The 16,260-nt window shown below is 41.3% G+C and overlaps 1 protein-coding gene across 6 annotated transcripts in view; it reads left to right on the forward strand.

Moving 5' to 3' along the window:
• Nucleotides 1–16,260, forward strand: part of ESRP1 (epithelial splicing regulatory protein 1) — a 58,352-nt gene that overhangs the window by 591 nt on the left and 41,501 nt on the right. For all 6 annotated transcript variants that reach the window (XM_070382986.1, XM_070382981.1, XM_070382983.1 and 3 more), the window contains exons 2-4: nucleotides 346–474; nucleotides 2,094–2,207; nucleotides 5,013–5,127. In XM_070382986.1, coding sequence (XP_070239087.1) covers nucleotides 346–474; nucleotides 2,094–2,207; nucleotides 5,013–5,127 — 358 coding nt within the window. The remainder of the gene's footprint in view (nucleotides 1–345; nucleotides 475–2,093; nucleotides 2,208–5,012; nucleotides 5,128–16,260) is intronic.

Consider the following 16,260-nt stretch of genomic DNA (forward strand, 5'->3'; position numbering starts at 1 on the left):
GGCCCAGGTGGGGAGGCCGGGCGCCGCCAAGCTCTGTTCTCCTCCCGTCGGGGGCCGCCCGGCGGAGGCGGGGTGGAGTCCCTGGGGGGCCTGAGCGCGGACTTCTAGGACTTTTTCGGACCTGATCCGGGTGGGGGGTGGGGCTGGGGGCAGGGCTGTACCGATCTCTCGGCTACCGGAGCCGCAGACGACGCGCGAGCCAGGATTCTGAAGCCGGATCCGCCGAGAGGAGTGGGCCTTCCCCGCATGGGAAAGGATGGAGGAGGGTGAGGATGGAGGTCCCCGCGTTCAGGGAGGGGAAACTGACCCCCTGCTTCTTGTTTGTTTTCTTTCTTTTTCCCGGAGGTGGGACAGTTGCACGAAGTACTAGTTAGACCGGATCACTTGGAGCTGACGGAGGACTGCAAAGAAGAAACGAAGCTCGACGCCGAGAGCCTGTCCTCGGCGCCGCAGCTGGACCAAGCGCTCCGACAGGTGACAGCGCGGAGCCGCGCCGCCCACCCCATCCGCGGCGTCCGGGCGGCGCGCGCTGGTCCCCGGGGCGGGGTGTCGAGACCCGGGCTGGGAGCCCTCGGTGGACTCTGGGCGGCGAAGTCGCTGTTCCTTGAAGCCTCCCAGCCCCCAGGGTGGTGGTGGTGGTGGTCTAGTTGCTCAGTCGTGTCCGACTCTTGCGACCCCATGGACAGTAGCCTGGCAAAGTTCCTCGGTGCATGGGATTCTCCAGGCAAGAATACTGGAATGGGTAGCCACTCCCTTCTCCAGGAGATCTACCCGGCCCAGGGATCGAACCTGAGTCTCCTGCATTGCAGGCGTATTCTTTACCTTCTGAGACTGGGAAGCCCAGCCCCCGGGGTCTTTGGGCCAAAACTTGTTAGTTTTTTTTTTCGGCTGTTCCCTGAATCGCATCCGCCGGGTTTTTCACCAGTCGTGTGTCTAGCGGAGCTGGAATCCGAGCGCCCCCAACCCCAGGCCGAGACCCCGCTGTGGTCTGCGGCTCTGCCCCCGGGGCAAGGGGCGCTGCAGTGCCGGCGGGCGGGCGGGCCTCGCGCCGAGAGCTAGAGGGGGGCCCCTGCTGGGTGGGAACCGCGGGGGTGGGGGGTTGCTGCTTGGGTTTCAGGCTCCTGAATTCCCCTGAGGGCCCGGTTCCGGTTCCGTTTACCTCTTTAGTGACCTTGGGCCCAGCGCCGGGAGGGTCTGTGGGCCTGACCAGGTGGGGCTGCCCCTTGGGTGGCCGCGAAAGTAGTGGAATCCCCTTAGCTGGGGTTGAGGTGACCTGAAAACCAGGATGCTGACGGGTACTGGACCGCGGATAGGGCAGGGCGCTGAACACCTGTGCGCAGGTGAGTGTCCGGCTTGCTCCCGGCTTCTGCCCTAGAACAAGAGTTGCTAATTACAGGGGAAAGTTGCCATTGCTGGGGTGTGTTACAGGAAACGTGATACTACGTTTAACAGAGTTCTGTGTACCCATTGTTGTTGTCTGGTCTCTAAGTCGTGTCCGACTCTTTTGCGACCCCATGGACTGTAGCCCACCAGGCTCCTCTGTCCGTGGGATTTCCCAGGCAAGATTACTGGAGAGGGTTGTCATTTCCTTCCTGACCCAGGAATCCAATCTGCGTCTCCTGTATTAGCAGGCGAAATCTTTACCACCGAGACACCAGGGAAGCCTTCTATATACCTATTAGCCACATTTACTTCAGAAACTGGCATCTTTCTTTAAGTCCAGAGCATCTTAACAGAAAAAAAAAAAAGTAACACCAGAGAATGATGTAATCAGAAGGCAATTTGCTGATGAAATGAGACCTCTGACTTAAAAGTCTTGAATGGATTTATTACAAAAATGCAAGGAGGAGGGATGTTGAAGGATGCATTTACTAAATTCTTCTGTGGGTTAACTGAGGATTGATTGAAAACTCCCCTGTCTAAAGGAAGCTGGACCGTTTGGAGGAACTGGGTCCTTCTAATGTTGCCTCAAGTAGTGGTGTTCTTTGCAGCTGTTAGCCAGGTTTTTTCTGGTTTTAAACAAGAGGGGCCACTTTTCAGAGTTTGTGAATCCTGCATCCTTTGCATCCCTGGGTGTGTTTTGTTCTTTTCAGTTTAACCAGTCAGTGAGCAATGAACTGAATATTGGGGTAGGAACCTCCTTCTGTCTCTGTACCGACGGGCAGCTTCATGTCAGGCAAATTCTGCATCCTGAGGCTTCTAAGAAGGTAAGAGTGCCCGTTTCCAGAAAAAGATGATTAGACCTTAGGGGTGACTGGAGGCTTAAGCAACGGTTTATCCAGGTTTCTCTATTTTAAAAATATGCATATGAGGAGTTAGTATGTCATGGGTACAGAATTTCAGTTTGAGATCATGACAAGGGAGTGGTGGTGACGGTTCCACAATAATGTGGGTGTATTTAATGCCTCTAAATTATACACTTATAATTGTCAAAATGGTAAATATTGTATTATGTATATTTTACCACAATAAAAAATTTGCAGCACTTTTATAGAAATATTTGAGGTAATAGTAATTTTATATATACCCTTTGGTGACTTAAAAGTTTGTTTTTGTGTATGTTAAGTTTTAGAGAGGCTTGAAACGCTCTCTTTTCCAAAGCATATTAGCTGAATTTTTGACATTTGAAATGGGTAAAACTGTAGTTAATACATCGTGATAGTCCCATCTGTGTAACAAATGCCTTATCCTAGAAAGGAGGGAGCAAAGAAAAATCTTTCAAATTAGAGTCACCCCTTAGGTCTAATCATCTTTTTCTGGAAAAAGATGATTCTAATGATTTCATTAAAAAGCTTTGTACTCTTAACTAGTTAAATGTTAATTATAGCATACCACGTTTTGTCTGACTTTAAGTACATGTGCAACCGATTGAATTTTGTATCAAAGTGATGGGGTCAGCCTCATCTTTTACCTTTACTCATCTTTCTGGTATGGAAAAAAGTATGCAATGAGAAAGATAACTATCTTATGTAGATGTGATTTCCCTTCTGGGGAAGAATACTGAGGGATTGAGAAAAAATGGTACCCATAGACAGCAGACCCAGTGTGACCAATTGTTGTTAATGTAGTTGATCTTATCAATTTAATTAGTTAGAGCTGTAACTTTTTATTGTGATGGGCAGATACTGAACTTGAAAAGATGGAAGTAAAATATTTTCATAAGGAAAGGTATGTGAGGTAAAGCTTGCAATAAAAAGTGTAGACTGGCAATTGATGTCACAAGTGAGCAGTCAGTGCAGACTTCTTTTTACTCCAGCAGGGAAAGGAAAGAAATGAATTAAATGTATAACAACAACTTTAAAAGTTTAAGGGAGAAACTCAAGTTCCTGTATCATGAGAGTTGGATAAAAACTCCTCTTTTTACAGCAACCTTAGTAATTGATGAAAAGAGGAGGGTTGTTTGTTAGTTAAATGCTAAACAAATTGCTATACCCTCAATCCAGAAAAGATACATATATGGAATTTTTTTTTCCCTTCAAACTCATATGAAGGATAAAATTTAATCTTTCCCTATTGGGCTGGAGTAAAGCAGCAGTTTTTGTTATTTTAGACCCACTGCTTTGGATGTGAGACAACCTCCAGAGAAAAATTTTCCTGAGTAACTTCTTTTAAGATTTTGATAAAACTAAAACAATTAATTTAGCATCATAATGAAAATAATTCTATGCATTATAGAAAAATAAAGAAATGGCAAAACAAAATAATCCTTCTAGTCAGAAAACAAAGTGGTTTTTTGAATGTGAACATAATTGAATGTGTTCTTTCAGATTTTTGAAAAAAAAAAAGCCTTACTTTTACAAGGAGCATTCATACTACATAAATCTTTTAGCCTATTTTAAGTTTAATATAACATCAGTATTTTGTGTAAGCAGTAAAAAAAAAATTCACTGTCTTTAATGGATACACCTATTTAAACCAAACTTTAATTGTTGGACTTTTGAGTTATTGTCATTGTAAACAGCTTTTAAATAAGCATTTTTGTAGGTAATCTTAAAAGATTCACAATTCAAGATTACCTATTTTGAAAACGTCACCATGATATACTGATACCTATTTCAAATACAGCATAAGCAAACCACATCTAATAGAATCCAGTAAGGAAATTTAGAGACATTATTGCATAAACATTACAGGTCACAAACATTAAAAAGTTTTTATATCCTTGACTTTATAATGTACAAGTTCCCAGTAAGTGAACACAGACTGTCTTGAAGTTTTAAGACAAATCTAAAGTCGCTGTAACAAAACTAAACTTTGAAAATTATTCAGTGAGGATGTTTTTTCTTTCAGAAAAGTGATACAATAGTGTGACATTTGCTCTGACAGCTGAGCAAGAGTGATGCTAGTCAATAGGAACCATGTCTTCTTGGCCACTGAGATTTGCGAGATATTCTTTTAAGTCTAATTTGAGTTCTCAGGGTTTAGCCAGAATAATAGTGGCCTGGAAAACTAATGTGGGACTGTAATTTGGCAGAAAAATAATCCTCTTCAGGTAATCAGGAATTTGCTATCTTATTGTAATTTTAGTGTGTGGAGTATGCTTTATCAGAACCCAGTATTTTAAGCTATGTTTTAATAGAAAACTAAATTTTGATAAAGACTTAGGGTCCTAGGTCTAGACATATGTTGTAAACATATGCATCTGAGAGGACTAATATCGCTTCCTAAAAGTACAGATGGTCTAACATAATTGTGGCTAGACAAAGAACACTGTATTATCATACAGGAAATATAAAATATAGTAGCCTAAATGTTTTATGGCTTCAGAACTGTTTTAGAGGAATACATAATGAAGCACGAATGTATAATCCATTGCCTTAAAATGAATTATTTTTTCATGACACTTTTATATAGGATGTAATACTTTAACAGAAAATGAAGATACTGTTTAATTAAAAAATTTTTTTAAATTGTGGTAAAATATAATTACATTCAGTTCTTAGGTTCCTAATTGTTAGGAATTATTGAACTAAATGTGTCTAGTTAACAGTATCTACCTTGTCCTTCCTCAGAATGTATTATTGCCTGAATGCTTCTATTCCTTTTTTGATCTTCGAAAAGAATTCAAGAAGTGTTGCCCTGGTTCACCTGATATTGATAAACTGGATGTTGCAGCAATGACAGAGTGTATCCTTTAAGTGATGACTCAGGAATCATTTGAGAAGACAGCTCTAGGAAAACATGACAGTTCAAGAAACTTTAAAACATTGTATGAAAATTCACTTGTCCAAAATTTGTCTATTGTGCTAGGGGGAAAACAGTACAATCAAAATAGTTATAATTGACTGAATTTGAATGGTGATCTACCTGGCTTTAGACGTTGATTTGTGTGAGGTGAACACATAAAATAGAATTCAGTTTTGAATTATGGGAGTGGCTTGGTTTTGTTTTTTTTCAGTTGATGAATTGTTGAATGTGAAGACCAGAATTTTTTTGCCAATTCTTTTTTTTTTTTTGCCAATTCTAAGGCCACTTATTCTTGATTATTTTGGTTTTGGTGTTTACTTCTGCTTCTTTTGAATGGATAAGAGTGTTTTGGTTCTTTAATTGTGGATGTGTACTCTTTACAAATAGCTGTTCATCATTGGCACCCCTTTTAATCTTCTCTCTTTTTCAAATACATGTGGATTGTGGTGATTACTATAACTTATCTGTTGAGATGATAAAATGAGGTTGAGATTTTACCCCAAATTATTTCATTACCAAGCTAATATATCTGATGCATCATGAACTGTAAAAGTAAATTTTATAATCACACATCTTGTCATGAATGACCCATCATCTTTCATACAGTAAGTCTTTAAAGTGCTAACTAATAAGCAATTATGTGCTAACTATCAGATGTAACACTGAGTAATAGAGGTGTTGAGGACCCACCCAAAGCCACTATGAGAATCATCATGAAGTCAGATTCAAGTTATTTTCAGGAACTTGTAAGTTACAGATGTTTATTCTTAAACTTCATCATTCTTTTTCAGGAGCTAAAGCCTGATTTTTATTTCAAAATTTCTTGATGAAAAACATGGTTTAGATATTTTTCCTAACCATTTGTAAGGAGATCAAACTCATTTATTTGCTTTCTTGGAAGTAGATAGCTAGAATTTTGGTGTAACTGATTTAGCTGCTCAGACGATAAAGAATCTGCCTACCATGCAGGAGACCTGGGTTCAATCCCTGGGTTGGGAAGATTCCCTGGAGAAGGGAATGGCTACCCACTCCAGAATTCTTGGCCGGGAGAATTCTATGGACAGAGGAGCCTGGCGGGGCTACAGTCCATGGGGTCACAAAGAGTCAGACACAACTGAGCGATTTTCACTAAGTTACTGGTTTAGCTCCCAGCAGTTGGGAGAAGGGTAGAATATGCTCATTTGAAGGAATTCTTCTCAAGAGTTTTCATTAGAAGGTTGGGACAGTAGAATAACATTTGTTATGTGTTTTGTTGGTTAGAATGCTGCATTAGTTAGCTCAGGCTGCTATAACAAATACCCTAGACTGGTGGCTTATTAGCAACAGAAATTTATTTTCTCACAGTTCTGGAGTGTGGAAGGTCCCAGGTTAGGGTGCCATCATGGCTCACCTCTGGTGAGGGATTTTTCGGCTTTCAGATAGCTGCCTCCTCCTTGTGTCTCACAATGGGGTGGGGTGGGGGGGGCCTGGCAGAGCCAGGAATGAGGTGGTTCTTTCCTCTTTTTATAAGGCCACAGGCCTAACAGATTAGGGCCCTTTGCTTGTGGCCTCATTTAACCTTAATTATCTCCTAAATACGGAGAAGTCAATGGCACCCCATTCCAGTACTCTTGCCTGGAAAATCCCATGGATGGAGGAGCCTGGTAGGCTGTAGTCCATGGGGTCTATAAGAGTTGGACACGGCTGAGTGACTTCCCTTTCACTTTTCACTTTCATGCATTGGAGAAGGAAATGGCAACCCAGTCCAGTGTTCTTGCCTGGAAAATCCCAGGGATGGCCGAGCCTGGTGGGCTGCCGTCTATGGGGTCGCACAGAGTTGGATATGACTGAAGAGACTTAGAGAGAGAGAGAGAGATCTCCTAAATAATCTATTCCCAGATAGTCATATTTAGCAGCTAGGGTTTCAACACATGAAGTTTGGGGAGGGACACAGTTCCATTGATAGCAAATGCTAAACCATTTAATGTGCTGGTACAAAATAAAGAATCAAAAACTTATGCAAAGTATTAATAGATAGTGGAGGGAAAGTCTAATAGAAAAAGATAATTTGAATAGGAAAGGCAATATTCAGGTTCATCCCTGATCACCCAGTTTTCTCTTTTAGCAAAGAAAATCTTTCTGTAGTAATGATAAGTCAGATATTAGTAAAAATTTCCATAGCTACAAACAAGAGGTTCTTACATTTAGGTATTCTGTTTTTTTTTCCATGTATTTTCAGTTCAGAGATAGCTTGTTAAAAGCTTACCCATGTTTTCTCCTTGGTTTCTTAAGAGCTTAACATATACAAGATTTGGGGTATTAGTGAACATCTTCAGTATGGTAACCTGGGCTTTTTACTTGCTCTGTGCTGTATTATCTGGGCTTCCCTGGTGGCTCAGATGGTAAAGAATCTGCCTGCAATTCAGAAAACCTGGGCTCAGTCCTTGGATCGGGACGATCCCCTGGAGAAGGGAATGGCCACCCACTCCAGTATTCTTACCTGGAGAGTTCCATGGACAGAGGAGCCTGGTGAGCTACAATTCATGGGTTGCAAAGCGTCAGACACAACTGAGCAATGAACACTTTTCACTTCATGCTGTATTACCTACACATTATGCTCCATACTCAATTTCTATATACCTTTATATAATTTTTGCATTATCTGACCTTTAGGTGAATGGTTAATATGCTATGCTGACTATTTTTTTCTGTCATTCCTTTTCATTCTAGCTCCATAACTATTTGTTGGCAATTTTGTGGGGTTCCACCCCCCAAATACCATAGGACTGAAAATCGGAAATATTTGACTGCAATAAACAGGTGAATTATGAATAAAGCTAAGTTAGGCTCCATTTCAGGCACGTGTGTGTGCTCAGTTGTGTCAGACTCTTTTGCGACCCCATAGACTGTGGCCTACCAGGCTCCTCTGTCCATGGAATTTTCCAGGCAAACATACTGGAGCAGGTGACCATTTCCTACTCCAGGGGATCTCCCTGACCTATGAATCAAACCTCAGTCTCCTGCATTGGCAGGTGGATTCTTTTGCATTGAGCTACCTGGGAAGTCCTTCTTTAGTTCCTCAACCACCGATCAAACCTAGGAGTGTGGGGTCTTAGCCACTGGGCCACCAGGGAAGGTCCCTCAAGCCTCACTTTTACTTATGGTATTTGCCAGTGAAAGCTTTGTGAACCTGGATGTAGATGAAGCAGTATGACCGCTTTGATGAAAGGTTTAGGCGCTCCTTGTATGCAGTCCTGGTTCTTCCATTAGCACGTGTTTTCCTCTCTTGTCTTTGTGTTGGTTCTAAAACCACTGCTAGAGTTAATGTTAGAGCCTCTCTGAGTGTTTCCAGCTGCAATTTTGTTACCTGCTTTTTTGAGTTATGCAGTCCTAAGTAAGAGAGAAGACCTCACTTAGCAAGTGAACTATGGCTGGCATTTTGTAATCAGGTGAAGTGGTAAGGGTGTGATGATAGGAATTGGGGCCCATGTAATTTTTTTTAAAGGAAGAAATTTATCATAGATCCCTTGGGAGAAATTAATTCTACTTGTCCCCTGCTGAAAGTCCATTTTGATTATGAGGCTGTTTGTATGACTTACCTGTTTTTTTTTGTTTGTTTGTTTGTTTTTTAAGAACAAACCTATTTCCCCCACAATCTTGAGTGGAATTACTTCCTCCTGGTTTCTTAACGTATTTGTTAGTTTTGCTATTCATGAGCTGATTTATTCTCGTTAATCGAGACCTTTACCACTGTTTATTTCATTTTACCAAGCCTTTACTGAGAACTCATTTTAAATGAAGTATGGCCTTTTCCAGAGAGCAGGTGAAAGTAGAGAACTGTCGATTGGAGTTTATTGTTTATCCCAGTAATAGCTTCCCAAGAGCCCAGTGGAGGAAGTATTGCCCGCTTTTTATAGCTAGGGAAACTGACACTTCGAGGTTTTGTCTTAAGTTAGAAATGGCAGCATTTGAACCTGAGTCTGATTGCAAACATCCTGCTTGTTAACTAGGGGATAAAATTCTAGAATTTGTAAAGATGATTTGAGCATGGGTTTGCCTATTTAAATAGGTTATCTCCCTTATAAATTTATATTCTGTTTCCTGAGACTATAATATTCAGGGGGAAAGAGAAGTTAATTTTGTAAAATTTCAATCCAGTTGTAGGGTATTACATCCATATATGCTGTTTGACATTATTAGGAAATGCCATTTCACTAGTGCAGCTTTACAACATCACAGTAAAAAAAGAAAAATCACTAAACCACTCTTGTCTGTCCATCCAAGTGTTAGCAGGAGTGTGTCTTTCTGTGTGTGTGTTTCACCACTTCGTGATGAGAGTGAACCATACATGTTTGTGTGGGCGTGCTACTAACACGGTAACAGTGGCCTATTTTTCCCATATATTAAAGATGGACGTAATAGCCTTACTGGCAGAGTGCTAAGAACACGAGCTCTGGGGTCCGATTTCCTGGGGGTGAATTTACTGGACCTGCAGCCTCAGTTTCCCCACCTTGAAATGCGCATAACTATTGTAAGGAATAGTGCTGTGGTTCACTATTCAGACTGTGCCACTCAGCCACTGTCTGCCCAACCGCGCGCACTCCAGTGTAGGCTGGGTTGTTGAGAGTCATGGAAAAGAAAGCCAGCTGCCAATGACTAAAAGGACTTCCTTATTGATTTAGGACCTTATCTAAACTATTTTACACCTAAATATTTTTTTCTAACCTTGTGTGAGACTGGGTATAGGCCTTTTCACATGTCAGCTACATGTTAGTACAGGTAAACTTAAGGGTTAATTTAGTTTCTCCATTGTAAAATAGTGTGTGTGAATGTGGTTCATTCTGCGCTTATGTGCTTGTTTTTATAATATTTATTTTTAATTGATTGTTTTGCAATATTGATTTCTGTCATACATCAACATGAATAGCCATAGGTGTACGGATGTCTCCCTCTTGAGTCTCCTCCCGCCCATTCCCACCCCTCCAGGTTACCGCAGAGCCCCAGTCTGAGTTCCCTGAGTCATACAGCAAATTCCCATTGGCTCTTTATCGACTTATGTTAATTATGTGCAACCATGCTCCCCTCTCCATTTCTCTCTCCCTCCTCCCCCACCCTTCATCCATAAGTCTGTTCTCCATGTCTGCATCTCCATCGCTGCTCTTTGAACAGGTTCGTCAGTGCCATCCTTTTAGATTCCATATATATGCATTCATATATGATATTTGATTTTTTGACTTCACTCTGTATAATAGGCTCTAGGTTCATCCACCTCATTAGAACTGACTCAAGTGCATTCCTTTTTTGGGCTGAGTAATATCCCCTTGTATATATGTACCACAACTTTATCCATTCATCTGGCGATGGACATCTAGGTTGCTTCCATGTTCCAGCTGTTGTAAATAGTGCTGCAATGAACATTGAAATACACATGTCTTTTTCAGTTTTGGTTTCTTCAGAGTCTATGCCCTAGAAGTGGTATTGCTGGGTAATATGGTGGCTTATTTGGTTTTTCATTTTAAAAAATGTTGTTTTGGTTTCGCTGGGTCTTCGTTGCTGCGAGAAGTCTTTCTCTAGTTGCGGTGTCTGGACTTCTCATTGTGGTCACTTCTCTTGTTACCGAGTGTGGCCTCTGGAGCACAGGCTTGGTAGAGGCTCGGGGGCGTAGTTACTCTGATGCGTGTGGCATCTTCTAGAGCAGAACCTGTGTCCCCTGCATAAGCAGGCAGATTCTTAATCACTGGACTACCAGGGAAGTCCACTTGTTTGTTAGGATTAGTTGAACTGGATCTTTGTGGTCGCACACACCTTCACACACCTTCGTTGCCCTTCTTAAAAAAATAGAGGCAAATGCTGAATCCTCCCTGGTATCTTTTTGCATATGAAAGGGATTTAAAATATCACCTAGGTAAGCTGGGTTACTAGTTGACCTTGTTAGCTGAAGTGGGGAAGAAATTATATTTGGCACCACACGGCCATGATGTGAGCCAAATCAGCCAGTAGTCTGGTTTGTGGTGTGTAATAAGTTAAAGTGACTGGAAATGCTGTATATTCTTGGCCAGCATTCAGAGTTGTTATGTTAATTTTATGTGGTTTATTTTGATTACAAAATAGTTTACTTTTAAAATGTGAGTTTGGGAATTCTAGGATAGTTGTTTTGTTGTAGAAGGCTTTGGAAAACATTATCATGGAGTCTGTCTTTCCTAATTTGTTTATCCCATGTAAATGTCTTTTTCTAAGGTAGAAATTTTTCTTTTATTTTGCTTTGGCCCCTACTTCCAGCTTATTTCTTCAGAGGTATAATTGACTTGTCAGTTCTGTGCTTTTGTTAACAATAATACCTCCTGAAGTAATAGTTGTTAGGACGAATCTCATTTTTCTCTCCCGCTTAGAAAGTGTAGGCTTCTGCGGAAGAGTTAAAACTGCAGATATATGTTCCCCAGCATTTATTATAAAAAAAGTCTTTGTTGCTTTTAATCTTACATTATTTTATAGTGGCATTCTTACTTGCTTCTTTCAAAGCTTACTTTAAAATATAGCAGATTATTTATACAACCTGTTTCATTTTTTTATTTTATTTTATTTTGGCCACTCAGTGTGGCTTGAGGGATCTTAGTTCCCTGACCAGGGATTGAACTGTGCCCCCTGCAGTGGAAACACAGAGTCCTGTCCACTGGACTGCCAGGGAATTCCCTAGAACCCGTTTTTTTAAATTATGCAACTCATATAAGGGTAATTTATCACTTTCCCATTTTTCCTTCACATAATTATAGGAAATTCAGTTCTTATTTGGAGCACTGTTTCAACTTTTTTGTGGTCTATTCCTTTGTTCCTTTAGCACAGGAATTTTATTGAAAAATGTCTGGCAATATAGGCAGCTGTGTTAGACTATAAAAAAGTAAACAGTAGAAGGGGAAGAAGCAAACTTTGTCTTTGGGAGGAGGTGGGGGGCTACTGTTTAATGGCAATGAAAAATGGCTTTGAGTTGGAATTTTAAATTGTGATGAAATTTTAACATGGTTTAAATTTAGTTGCTCCACAATGCCTTTGTTTTATATGTGTGCTTTCTCTTCGAAACTAAAAACTTGTTTTAAACTAGTTTTAAAAAGATGCTATTTACCAGGGAAAATTGAGTGTTCTGAAATGAAATGTGTCGCCTTTCAGGCCATCAGAAAAGGGAACTTCTTTTGAATGGATCAATTGATACTGATGTGCTCTGTAAAATTCCTCTCTGAATTCTGCCCTCAGATAGTATAAGCATGGGTTAAGTCCTGAAATCTGTTTCATTGACGTGGCACCCTCTGTTCAACTACCAACGAGGTCTCCGAACGTCTCCGAGTTCTGTGTAAATGCAGCCCTAGCTCAGTTGTAGCCTGAAATGCTCGTTTTGTTCCCACATGTCTGGCTTTACCTTCTGCGTTTCCTCACAGCGTGTCTAATTTGTAGAGCTGGCCAAGCCTGTTGGTGCTGTTGTGGCCGCCTCGAGGGCAGAATGACTAAGTTGCATGACGAACCATAAATCAGGAGGCACAGACTCATCTTTCCTTCCCTCAAGATCAGACGCGTAGCAGGTCATTCAGTATATAATTATGAATTGATAGGAGAAAGAATCGGTACTAAATGTGTTTTTCTCACTCTCCTGTATGTGTTATTCATGTTACATTCTGGTAAGAATTACTCAAAACTGAATGAATCTTCCGAAGACAGTGGTGTGGGTGAGTGGGTGGTTTGGGCATGCAGGAGGTTGGGTGACTTTTAAAAGTTGCTAGGAGCTCAGAGCTGCTGATCTTCCTGGTGTGTGATGACTTGAAGGGAAACATGTTGGGACATGTTATGCGGAACCAGGTTAGCCAAATGTCTACAACACATTCTTAATTCAAAAAGTTGCGTTCGGTAAAATAATTCTTCAGGTGCAGATCTATTCTACACAAACAGGGTATTCACGTTGTTACTTCTGATCTTTTTCACTTGGCTTTCATATATGTATTTGTTAATTATTATTTTATTACATGTATTATTCCAAAAGTAGTTTCCATAGGTTTGTTTTAGACTTAAACTAGATAAAATGCCTTCTCAGCTTTAGTACAACTGAGAGGATGTCTGCTTACATGTAATCCAAGTATTCTCAGGTTCAGACTGTAGTTCAGACAGGATCATGACCCCTGCTAGAGAATTTAGTCACTTAGTCCTCTTTTCTGTTTGTTGGTTTTCAAACTTTAAATTTTTAATTTCGTATTGGAGCATAGCCTATCAGCAGTGTTGTGGTAGTTTCAGGTTAACAATGAAGGGACTCAGCCATACATATACATGTCATATATGCATTTAGAAAGCTTCTCACAAACTGTTGCTCAAAACAAATTAAACAGCTGCTTATCTCGGGGCGGCGAATTGCATACACATAGTCAAGTCAGAACTGTATGATAATTTCAGCTCCATCACCTGCCAGCTGGAAAACTTGAGTGAGTTACAGAACTGCTCTCCATCCTACTTTCGTCATCTGTTTGGTTTCACTGTTATCCACCTGGCAGGGGTACTGCAAACGTATAGGAGGAAATAGTGTTTGGCACAAAATGGTGTTTAATAAATATCACCATTTATGTCAGTAGAATCTTAGAAGTTAATAGGTGCTGTGGTAGATGGAAAGAGATCAGAGGAAAGGAAACCTGTGCTTAGGAAATGCAAAGTAGAGTGGACGAGAGTCATATTAATATTGTATAGAAATAGTATCTAATCAACTCAGATTGATGGTTGTGACCTCGAGCAGTTAAAGGAGGCTTTGGGGCTGAGTGGGAGTGACCCATGGTCTAATTTGGTTAAAGGATTATGAAGATAAGAGGATTTTATAGGGGAGTTACCTGAGCAAAGGTGAGAAGGCTTATGCCTCTTGTCATTTACAGAAGAGAAAAAACTGGTTTGAGTGGAACATACTCTCCCCATCCAATTCCTTCAAAGTTTAATTTCCCCCCAAAATTCTGTTTTGGGATAGAAAGTTACAATGTGGCAAATATTTCTGCAGCATTCTCTATTTTTGGCAATTTTATTTTTCCAAATCAGAAGTTAGCAATCCTATTCACTCGAGGGCTAGAGAGGCCATGTTTTAGATTTTGGAGGCCACATACAATCTCTTCTCATTGTTTCTTTACAATCCCTTTAAAAACAGGAAAGCCATACTTTTCTCTGGGCTGCCCCAAAATTGAGTGAGGGTCAAGGGCTGCCTTTTGCTGTGTTTTCATCCATGTTCCTTAAGGTATAGGGTGTGTGTCTGTGTGTCTCTGCTGATCGGAGTTTTGCCACAGCATCTAACTGCCTTATGCAGTGTTTCCTTGGTCACATATCTTCAAACTTTCTGTCCAGTAATGATCTCCTACATATAAAACTTTTCTCTGAATCAGTAGTAAGGGGTTAAGTTGCCACTCTTTGGAGCTGTTAGCTTTTAATGATGTTTTTCAACCGGGGCTAGATTTTGCCCACCTGGGGACACTTGGCAAAAATCTGGAGACTTCTGGGCGGGGGGAGACATTTTTAATTGTTAAAACTGGGAGTAGGTAGAGGTTGGCATGGTACTAAAAATCCTATAGTACCCAAGACACCATCCCCACTCCCAACAAAGATTTATCTGCCCTACATACCACTGATACTGAGGTTGAGAAACCCTGCCTTTATGGTGGATGGCATTGGTCTGTTTCTTGGATATGCTTCTCTTTACTTCATTGTAGGCCCTTACAAGAGGGAAAGTGTTATAAGAATTGCAGGGTTCCAGACAATTGGTGGCATAGTTTACATGATACATTATGGCTAGTCACAGCTCTTATTTCTTAGTTCTGTAAAGGCTCTTCAAGTCCCTCCCATCTCCCCAGAAAACTTAGGGCAGTTGTCTTCCTAAAGCATCTTCATCCTTTGGCTCCAGTTTTTCTGTCCTGTCATTACATTCTTTGAAAATGACCCAGAATTAATACATACAGTACAGTTTGCCAATGATGATCATTTTTTAAAAGCTTATTTTGCATTGGGGCGTAGACAAACAATGTTGTGATAGTCCCAGGTAGCAGGGAAGGGACTCGGCCCCACACATACATGGATCCATTCTCCCCCAAACTGCCCTCCCATCCAGGCTTCCACGTAACATGGAGCAGAGTTCCCTATGCTATACAGTAGGCCCTTGTTGGTTATCCGTTTTAAATATAGCAGTGTGTCCAGGCAACTGTAAGTTCATTCTCTAAGTGTGTGAGTCTTTCTGTTTTATAAGTTCATTTGTATCATTTCTTTTTAGATTCTGTATATAAGGGATGTCATCCGTAGTTCTCCTTCTCTTACTTCATTCAGTATGACAGTCTCTAGGCCCCTCCACGTTGCTGCAAATGGCATTACTTCATTCTTTTAGTGGTCGAGGGATATTCCACGGTATAAATGTGCCACATCCTCTTTGTCCATTCCTCTGTTAAGGAGCATTTAGGCTGCTTCCAGGCTATCAGGTTGCTATTGTCAGCAGTGCTCCAGTGAACGTTGGGGTGCATGTATCCTTTCAGATCATGTTTTTCCTCAAATATACGTGCTCAGCGCTTCAACTGAGCACACGCAAGCACGTTCTGTTTGGGGGCTTCCCAGGGGGCGCTCGTGGTAAAGAACCCGCCTGCCAACGCAGGAGACGGACTCGGGTTTGATCCCTGGGTCGGGGAGCTCCCCTGGAGAAGAGAATGGCAACCCACTCCAGTATTCTCACCTGGAGAATCCCATGGACAGAGGAGCCTGGTAGGCTACAGTCCATAGGGTCACACAGAGTCAGACGCAACTGAAGCGACTCAGTACGCACAAGCACGAACATAGGGCCAAGAGTGGGATTGCAGGGCCATGTGGTAGCACTGTTTCTTAGTTTTTTTTTAAGGAATCTCCCTACTGTTCTCCGTAGTGGCTGCATCAATTTACATTCCCACCAACAGTGTAGGAGGGTCCTTCTCTCCACACCCTCTCCAGCATTTATTGTTTCTGGATTTTTTGATGATACCCATTCTGGCTGGTGTGAGGTGATATCTCATTGTGGTTTTGTAGTTTTGATTCACATTTCTGTAATCATTAGTGATGCTGAACATCTTTTCGTGT

Source organism: Bos mutus, chromosome 14 (assembly GCF_027580195.1).
Source record: "Bos mutus isolate GX-2022 chromosome 14, NWIPB_WYAK_1.1, whole genome shotgun sequence".
Taxonomy (NCBI): domain Eukaryota; kingdom Metazoa; phylum Chordata; class Mammalia; order Artiodactyla; family Bovidae; genus Bos; species Bos mutus.